We start from the raw sequence: 10,031 nt of genomic DNA on the forward strand, positions 1-10,031 counted from the left end.
GAAGATTCAAATATTCAAGCAACTAGAACAAAAAGTTTATCTGTTTATTACCTAGTAGCTGTTTATTAACTACAAGGTTTCTCCTTATGACAGAGGTGTGAAAGAACATTTTTAAAGTTACATTTCACAAGCATGAGATTCAGAAAGGTTTAAGTTTCTCACTTTTTATTACGTATTTCTCACTCTCAATAAAGTTAGGATTTACCTTTGTTCCTCTTCAGGGACTGTCACTGACTTTTGTGGCTCAGCATCTCTCAAATCTATGTACACAGTTGCAGGCTTTGGCAGGCCCTGGAAACTCATCCTGCCCATCCTCAGAGAACTTGGTGAGGATGACAGCAAGGCAACATCCCTACACACAGAAAACACATCTCAGCATATCCTCTGCCTTATCCACCCAAGGAATCCTGCAGGGAGTGGCTTAGGATCAAAACTGGACTGAGAAAGGAACCTTGTGCTTGGCTACCACACAGATTCCAACTCTGCTTCTTGCTGCTATCAGAATTCAAGGATTCAGCTTCCCCCAGGAACATATCACAGGCAGGATGAAGAGGGATATTTAGGTCTCAAAATGTGACACCACCAAATTGTTCTGGAGAACAAAGGCAGGCAACAGAGAGATCACAACTTTTAACATCTCAGTGTAAGAACAAGTTCCCCTTTCCTTTCTGCCTCTTCTGGCAATTCTATTTTATCTTCCCAGGCATAAAAAGTGCAAATCATCCTAGTGGTTCTCCTGCTCTGGCAATGAGGATATTTCCCACCTTCCCCTCAACTCTTTCATTCATTATTTCTTCTGCTGCCACGACTGACGTTGTTCCCTCTGAAGAGCCTGAAAATGCTCTTCCTTCACACAGAAACCTCCAGGAAGCACTGACATCTCTACTGATACCCACAGAAAATCATCCTGTGTACTTTTGTTCAATTGAGGTACCAGTAAGAGAAACTGGTACCCTAGATGACAAAAAAGGCGGGGCAGGATAATTGGCTTAGCCCCATTTTCCTGCCTGGTAAGGTTTAGACAAAGGTTGATGGAGAATGCCAAGGTGTTTATTATCAAATGGAAATGAATCACTGAGTATTCCAACTCCAATATCAGCTTTCTGCAAGGCTACAGAGCAAAACCCCTATGGAAGATCAGGAGTTGTCCAATATCCATTCTGGCAGCCAGGATTATCTGGGATATGTGACAGAAGAGGACTCACTTATTGTCCTGCTGTCCCTGGAAGGAGCAGAGCTTGGCTAATGGCCTCTCACAGGGAGGAGACACTGCCCTGGACTGCCTGGCACACAGCTCTCCCAGCCTTTCCATGAGCTCATCTTCACACTTCCTCCTGAAGGTCTCTATGGAAGAGCAACAAAATAATCATCAGTTGTGATCGTCTGCCGTGGAATCACCCAATATTCCCCATGTTCATACTGTTCCTGTTCCTACAGCCTGGCAGCAGGGGAAGGATAAAGATAATATTGTATCTGGCTTGTCTGGTCCATGGCAGGCTTCAGGCTAAGAAACCTAGATGAAATCTTGAGGGAAGCTAATTAAACATGTTTTAGAAGCATTTAAAAAACCCACTATGATTTCTGCATTCAAAATTATGCTGCAGGGAATAACTTAAATACAGGAACCTGAGTTTTATTTATTTTTGTGCAGTTTCAACTAGTGACATTACCATAATCTGCTGGGAAGAAAGCAACTTCTGCACGAGTTTTATCTCCCTGCTGCTCCAGCTCCTCAAGATTCTTGTCTACATCCCATTTCTCAATATTCTGAAAGAAGACAAGAGAAATGTGATGGAAAGTTGACTCCCAAAAGACCACCCATAATTTCAGTGCCAGCTTGCTTTCAGCAGTTCCAGAGGAAGTGCTGTAAGGAAGGGAATGCATTTATTAGATCCCTTCAGACACTGCATCACTCCAGCTGCTTCAGCTACTTCTGCTGAGGCTCTTTCTCTGAGAATCATGAACCCTTTTGGTAAGACTTCAAAAAAGCACTGGAGACAGTGGAACAGATTAAAAAGTGGCCTGATACAGGGCCAAGCATGTGCATTCTGATCCTGAATAATGTGACAACTTCTCACTGCCACCCACAGGAGTACTTGTGGCTCTTCAGTTCTTTAAGTTCTTTCCTTCCCCTCCAACTTCTGAGCAGGGTAAATTCCCATTGCTCTGGGTACAGTCAGGATCAGATGATATCTCACAGCTGCTCACCCCACTCTGAAGAGAGGATCATCCACTTCCTTGCTCTGAATCCCTGGCTGAGGACACACTCACCTGACCCAGGTGCCCTCAAAGTCCACATGCATTTAAACCACTCATTGCTTTCCCCTCTGAATATTATTTGAAATGGAAGTTTTAATGAAAAGAATCCACACCCATGTGAAATATCATCACCAGAAATTAGAAGTGCTTACGAGTGTTATTGAAAGGAAGGGGGCTGTGAGTCGTGACAGTGACACCACTGCCACAAACATGCATTTAACACAACCACTCATGCCCTTTAAAAAAACAGCAGCAGCCTCCAAACCAAGCAGTTTCACCCTGTAAAACCTCCAGCATCTGCCCCTCTTATTGAAGAGAAGGTTCTCCCTCCTTCCTGAGCAATAAATCTTCACACATATCTGAACCTTGATTAGATCTATTCTCACACTGCAGCACTGGTTTAAGTTCCAGAAGGTCCAGAAGAAATAGAAGTGAAGGTTTGCACAATTCCATTTCTAATACAAAAAGGAACTTAAGGAAAAGAAAAAAAACACTTCAAATTAACTGATAGGAATCAAGAAGAAACTGTATATTAGGTTTAGCAACTTGACACAAACTGAGGTGCCTAGCTGAGCTGGGGAGCAACAGCCCCCTTCCAAATGAAAGTGAGAACACACTGAGCCTCTCAGAACTCACCCCAAAGCACCAGACTTCAGCTCATTGAAGTCACTGACAACAAACAGGTTCAGAAAGGCAAGCAGTGCCTCCTGAATTAACAGAGACTGAATTCTATGAGGTGAGCTGGGAATTACATCCAGACCCACTTGAAAAATATATCCTTCAATGATGCAGCACAATTTAACTCACAGGCCAGCAGCTGCCTGATTTGCCTGGACTGAACAGCTCTAACATCAAAAAGTTCATTTCTGTGAATACATGAAAGGGGAAGGGAAACATCTGTACTCTGACCTGTGGAAGGCTTTGAACAGAAAGATCAGGACCTGTTCTGTGCTGATTAAGTTCTAATGAACTTAAAAATCAATACAGGCAGATCTGTAACTCAGTGCTGAAGAGAACCACCCCTGACTCTGGGCCACATTCCAGTTAACACTGAGCTGCTCATCCCACCTGCCTTCGGTGGGTGAGATTTAGGACTTCAGGAACAACCCTAAACATCTCCTCACCTCCAGCACCCCACTGAAAGGCCAGAAAGCTCCCTGTTTTAATGCAATTCTGCCTGGGACCTGAAAACCTCCTTGCCTTCCCAGGGACAGATGCTATGGCTGGCTTCCCTAACAGTTCATGGACCTTGCTGCAGATCCATGGCTTTTGCCATGGTTTGGACTGGCACTGACAGCTCTGGGACAGCCTTTGGTACTTGTGTATCACAGCCCTGTGGAGTGTCAGAACTGGGACTTCAATTCCTTGCTGCACTGGGGTTATGCAGGCACTGCACTGTGCCCCCAGCCCACCTGCACCACCCCCCAAAGCTTCATTTTAGGGCCACTTGCCTGCAATGACAAATGGGTCACTTCTCCAAGATGCTCAGCTGGGGAGGTTTCTTCCTTTGCAAATCTTCCTAGACTGTTGTTGATGCCATGGGAGGGAGGCTTGACATCCTGCTTTGGGGATGGCTGCACAAGGGTCTTGGAGAGTATCTTTGTCTCTATCAGCTTTTTTCTCTCCTCTTTACTGTACAGCTCTTCCACAGACACTGCTGTGTTAAGCCAGGAGTTTACTCTTTCCTTGGCCTGTGTCCTGCCCATTTCTTTCTCCTCAAGGTGATCTGTGGAATCTGAGGGAGATTCTTCAAGAACAGCTCTCTTTTGGCTTGGCATTTCTCCAGTCTGGCTAGCAGGTTCTGGAGCCTCATTTTTAATCATTTGTACATCTTCTTTTGCAATGATTTGGGCACCATCTGTTTTTTCCTGAAAGTCAAAACTTTCCAGGTCTCTGTTCCAGGTCCCCCATGGAAGTGTTTCTGTCTCCTGGATTTGCTACAGGTAGAGAAAGCACAAACATAGGGAAAGTCAATCTCCCTGAGCTTTGGAAGTGGATAAAAAACTAAAACATAGTGATTGGAAGGCAACAGCTCCAACTCAGACACCATATGGAAACAACCCACACCACATCCCTCATGGAAAACAGTGAGACTGTTTACTTTCCAGAAACTTTAATTTCAGGAACTGCTAAACATCCTTTAAATTACTTTTTCCTACATGTGCTCATTATTCCAACCCAAACCATCCTGTGATTTCATGGATTTATCTTTGCTGAAGGAACAATGTGATTATTTTATCCCAGAAAAGCTGTTCAAGGAGTAAACTTCATACTTTTCCTCTTTCCTGCACTGTCCTAATTCATTTTCTGGACACATAAAATGATTGCACAGGAATTAGTGCACAGGAAAAATTAGTGCACAGGAAAGAAAAACAGTAAAGGAACAATAAAAACTGCCAAGACATGGGACAAAAAAAAAGTCCAAAATCTCAAGAACAAAGAAAACTTTAAAGGGCCACTGCAAAAAGAGAAAAAAAGTTCTATTTTCTAGTGAGAGAAATACTGAGGACTAAGCTTTTCCTGTTCAGACAAATAGGTCAGACATCAGCAGCTGTCCACACTGGGGACAGCCAGAAGAGAGGGGTGACAGGACAGCCCACACACAGCAATCCCAACCTGCTCCTGGGAGTCTTCCAGGGAAAACATCATCAGCTCTTCCGACAGGTCCGGAATTAAGTTGGGCAGGTCCCGCTGGAAGATGAAAAGCTCCTCATCACTCTCAGAATCAGACTGCAAACAGAATAAAACAGAGAAATTAAACAGGAGACTGCAATACTCACTGATATTGGAGTATCTGGTTTGAAGTGACAGCTCCCATGTTGGCACCTCTTGAAGTGCAGAGACAAGAAGTTTCCTTGCAGTCACACCTTTACTAGACAGTCTGGTAGCCCTAGAGTCACCAACCCCACATTTCAGCAAGCTACAAATGTAAAAAATATGTAAAACATCAAATTCCCATGGAAGCTGAGGACAAATCCTGCTGAGAAAAGCAATTGAAAGTGTGGGGAGTTCTCTAACTCCCAAGTGATTCTCTGCACTAACTCATTCACCACCAGAGAGGCAAGAGCAGAGCTGCTCAATATTTAGAAGGGCTTGGAGTGCCAGGACACAGGGAATGGCTTCCCACTGCCAGAGGCCAGGGCTAGATGGGATATTGGGAAGGAATTGTTCCCTGGCAAGGTGGGCAGGCCCTGGCACAGGGTGCCCAGAGCAGCTGTGGCTGCCCCTGGATCCCTGGCAGTGCCCAAGGCCAGGCTGGACGGGGCTTGGAGTGACCTGGGATGGTGGAAGGTGTCCCTGCCCAAGGCAGGGGTGGCACTGGATGGGCTTTAAGATCCCTCCAACCCAAATCATTCTGGGATTCTCAGGGACTGGAAAGGCAAAGCCCAGTCCCACAGAACCCAAGAGGAACAAGCAGGACAGAGCAGGGGGAGCAACCCAGATCTGGAGCATAACTCCAAATCCTTGGGCAATATTGGAGTGATGAGGCTCCAATATTCAGAGATCAAGACTGAAAGTCAATTCACAGGTGAAAGTCTGGCTCAGGCAGGACCATAACTAGAAACCAAAACTCCCCTAACATAGCTCAGAGAGGGAGTGAAGGGCCAGAGCTGAGCTTAAATGGAGCTGCTAGAGCCCCAGGTGAGGCCAGGCAGGGCCATGAAGGCTTTTCACTGCCCTCAGGAGCCTGATTCCTGTTCAGAATGCAAACAGCATGTGTGTTTGGTAAGGGAACATTTAGATAGCTCTGAAAATCCCTTTTTTAAACATCAGATATGCATTGGAGATGAATCCTTATGCATGGACACCAAAAGGAGATTAAGCAGCTCCTCAGCAGTCAGGACACACCTTTCCTGCTTGTCCCTTTGTTTTGCAAGTGTGCATTTTTGGGAATTCACACTGCAGAGAATCCACTCTGGTGTCATTAACACAAAAACAACTGCATCAGAACATCTTTCCTCTTAATAAATTGCATATCAGGGTAATGAAAGGGCTTCAGGGCATAAAACACAATTGTGAGTGCCATTTTTGGAGGTAAGAGCACAGCACGTTCAGGTGACAGCTCTCGAACTTTCCCACGTGGAAATTCCTCGGACAAAGGTGCAGCCCTGGAACTGCAGCCTCAGCAGGACAGGGATTACACAACCAGATCTTTTGAATGCAAATGAAGTGCCAGACAGATTGCCTCAGTTCCTTCTGCAGGAAATCTTTTCCATGTGGGATAGAAACAGAGAATTTTGAGATTGTAAAGAGTGAAAAAAATGTTCAGCATGATTTGGGGTTATTCAATGGTGTTTGGCACCAAAATCTGGAGCTGCTCCTCTGGCTTAGCCTGGTTGTAATTTACTCAACAAGTAAATCTACAAATAATTTCAGTGTTGGGCCTTCATCTGTACTACAGAGACACATGTTAACAGTCAAAGGTTGTTCTAAATAATTAAAAGAGTGTAGGTAGAGGGAACAGCAAGGGAATGTGGCTTGTCCAGCATGATAGTGAGAGATCCAAGTGCAGAATCCAAGTCATGGAATCCCCATCAACATTTTATCCAGCAGATCTGGATCACTGGTAAATAATAAACAATAAATAATAAATAATAAATACCCACTGGAGGCATTTCTGGCTCTTTCACATCTCACAATCTTCCCCTGTACCATTAAAGGCTACACTAAGTTGGGATAAAATATATTCTTTGTGTGTTCAAAATGTTTTTCAAGTTTATACATGCTTGAAAATGAACACAATCTTCTGATTTGGACAAAATGCCACTAATAATCAAATCTTGAGAAACATTATCCCCTCAGAAAGTTGATGCCGGAGCAGTTTGGACTAGAGAGGAGCACCAGAGCAATGCTGTCCTGTGAAGAGATTTCAGCAGCCAAGAACAGCCTGGCCCAAACCCAGAAAGAGAAAAACCTGTACCAGTCAAGAACACTGCACACCACCTCTCAGTCTCACACTTCATATGGAAAGGTTTCTGCAATTATGCTTCTTTGGCAGGTAAAAAGCACAAAAAAGCAACATGTCTTGTGGAGAACCAGCCTCAAGTACATAATAATCCATGATATCATGGAATACCAGGATGGTTTGTGTTGGGAAGGGACCTCAAAACCCACCATGGGCAGGGACACCTTCCACTGTCCCAGGCTGCTCCAAGCCCCATCCAACCTGGCCTTGGGCACTGCCAGGGATTCAGGGGCAGCCACAGCTGCTCTGGCACCCTGTGCCAGGGCCTGCCCACCCTCCCAGGGAACAATTCCCTCCCAATATCCCATCCATCCCTGCCCTCTGGCAGTGGAAGCCATTCCCTGTGTCCTGTCCCTCCATCCCTTGTCCCCAGTCCCTCTGCAGCTCTCCTGGAGCCCCTTCAGGCACTGGAAGGCCACAATGAGATCACTCCAAAGCTTCTCTTTTCCAGGCTGAACAATCCCAATCATCTCAGCCTGGCTCCCATCAGAGCTGCTCCATCCCTCTGCTCATCCTGGAACCTCCTCTGGACTTGCTCCAGCAGCTCCAAGTCTGTGCTGGGCCCCAGGGCTGGAGGCAGCTCTGCAGGTGGGGCAGAATCCAAAGAATACAGGGAGAGGAGGTGGCAATTACACTCTGGGAATTAAGGATAATGCAGAAAGCTGTGGATTAACACACAGTGTTCTATAGTCAGGACAGGGAGCCCACCCAGGATACCACACCAGCCACCCCAAAATGCCTGATAAGGTCACCTGCTCTTGCTTTTGAGAGTTTTTTTCCATGATACAGAGGGATTTTCAGTGCTTACTGTGGAGGAGTTGGAGTCCAGGGATGGGAGCTGGTCTTTCACTGCAGCAAGGATGGCTCCCCACTGGAATGTCCTGTCCCCCTGCACAGGAGCTGCAGGAGGCTCAGCTGCATGTTCTGCATCCTCACTTTGTGCTTCTGAGGCCATTGGAACAGCTTCCCTTCAGGCAAAGGAAAGATGAGCTTAAGGACACCTCTCCAAACATGAGATAACATCAGTTCAAAACAAGGACAAAGTGTGTGTGGCCAGAGCAGAGGAATTCCCAGCACTCCCGGCAGGAAATGTTAAAATCTGCATTTCTGGAGCTATTCCTTTCCACCTGAGTTGAGAAAGGGCTGAGAGCTTTCTGCCCTACTCACCACGCACACCCCAGGGGCAGGTTAGCCCCTGATTTATAAGGAATTTTTTGGGATTCTTAGCCAGAGTGCTGTAACTGTGTCCTCTCCAAGCATGTTCCCATGTTCTGCCTGCAGGGATGGGACAGGAACACAACAAAGGCAGGCTGACACCTCTGCTCTCAGCTGGATTGACTCCTCTTCCCAATTTCCTTTACATTCCCCTCCTCCCTACTCAAAAGATAGAGAAAATGATCACAAAGTCATGGAATCTCATAATGGTTTGGGTTGGAATGGAGCTTAAAAGACTCTCTTGTTCTACCCACCTGCCTGGACAGAGAGCCTTCCACGTGATTCATGTTTACTTTTGTTTTCACTGGATTTTTATTTTAAAAAATAGTTAAGAATAGGAACATTCATGGATTTTGACCACTCAAAGTGTTTCTAAAGTGGATTCTTTCCTCCTGTTCCTTGATGCCCATGAGAGGTTGAGACAGCACAGTAGGAACTGCAGCTGAGCTAAGAGTCAGATCATTCACCCTCACAGAAAAACTTTACATTTTATGCTACAATCACATGGTTTTCTGGGCAGTCAAACATGAGAGAAAATTATTTCTGGTTCAGAGGTTTCACAGCATGTCCAGGGCTGGAAGAGACCCCCAAGGACCGTGGCAGGTTGGTGACTGTGTTGTTCAGGACTGAACAACTGACACTGTTATCTCACTGGCCAGGAACACTCCTCAAAACGTGAAGTTGAACTCAACTATCCCCCTGGGAAGTTTATAACTTGCAAATTGCCTCTGTAGATACTTTATAGGCCTCATCTGTGGTGGTTTTGTTGGTGTGAGACAATGCCTGAATTTCACTTAGATAAGAAACAGGGAAATCCTCATGGCTGGAGCACTGTGCTCAGACACTGGGCAGAGCTTGCCAAGGGTCAGAGGAGCCCCATGGGGATAAAACAAACTGCCTAGTATGGCTCCCTGTGCCAAATTCCAAAATAAATATCCCAAGGTTATAGATGGACACTGGATCTGACTTGTCAGTCAGCTAATGCAGTATCCTCTGTGGGAGCAAACAGTGCTCTGTGTCCAAAGCAAACACTGAGCAGTGGCACAACAGGCACTTTCTGTACAGCTTGGGCACGGTAGGTCGAAGCTTGGACTTGATGATCTTGGAGGTCTTTTCCAGCCTTAATGACTCCATGACTCTGACTGAGACTTGAAACCCTGAGCTTCTCCTTGTCACCAGAACTGGCGTTTGCGAGTGAGAATACCCGCAATGGTGGGAGGCAGAGCTTGGCTTCGGGGCTGAGCCCCCGCAGCCCCGGTCCGAGCCCCGGGCCAGGAGCGGGGTTCGCCTGAGGGACCCCGCTCACAGCCCCGCAATGGCGGCCGCGCGGCGCACGCGCACCGTCCCCATGGCAACGCGGCTCCCGCGCCCCGGCCCCGCCCCGCTCCCCTGCCCTCACTCACGGCGCCCACCGCCCCGCTCAGCGCCGGGCCGGGCCGGACCGCGGGCACAGCGAACCGGCGGCACCGGGACGAGCGCAGGGCCGGGGACAGCGCTGGGGGGCCGCGGCCTCGGGGGCTGCCCGCTACAACCGCCCGCCGCCAGCTCCAACCCCATTGGCTGTCCCTCGCCCCGCCCCTCACACGGGCTC

General features: G+C 47.0%; 1 protein-coding gene across 6 annotated transcripts in view; it reads right to left on the reverse strand.

Annotated features, from left to right (window-relative positions):
* DNAAF8 (dynein axonemal assembly factor 8) overlaps positions 1–10,031 on the reverse strand; it is a 104,004-nt gene that overhangs the window by 93,354 nt on the left and 619 nt on the right. For 4 of the 6 annotated variants that reach the window (XM_053957914.1, XM_053957915.1, XM_053957913.1 and 1 more), the window contains exons 1-7: positions 9,844–9,970; positions 8,034–8,193; positions 4,876–4,989; positions 3,711–4,196; positions 1,671–1,767; positions 1,206–1,344; positions 206–352 (exon numbers count right to left, since the gene is read on the reverse strand). In XM_053957914.1, coding sequence (XP_053813889.1) covers positions 206–352; positions 1,206–1,344; positions 1,671–1,767; positions 3,711–4,196; positions 4,876–4,989; positions 8,034–8,180 — 1,130 coding nt within the window. In that variant the 5' untranslated portion in view covers positions 8,181–8,193; positions 9,844–9,970. Of the gene's footprint in view, positions 1–205; positions 353–1,205; positions 1,345–1,670; positions 1,768–3,710; positions 4,197–4,875; positions 4,990–8,033; positions 8,194–9,644; positions 9,735–9,843; positions 9,971–10,031 lie in introns of those variants that run through there. The other 2 variants (XM_053957912.1, XM_053957911.1) reach the window with 2 other exon arrangements.

This window comes from Vidua chalybeata, chromosome 16 (genome assembly GCF_026979565.1).
Source record: "Vidua chalybeata isolate OUT-0048 chromosome 16, bVidCha1 merged haplotype, whole genome shotgun sequence".
In the NCBI taxonomy this organism is placed as follows: domain Eukaryota; kingdom Metazoa; phylum Chordata; class Aves; order Passeriformes; family Viduidae; genus Vidua; species Vidua chalybeata.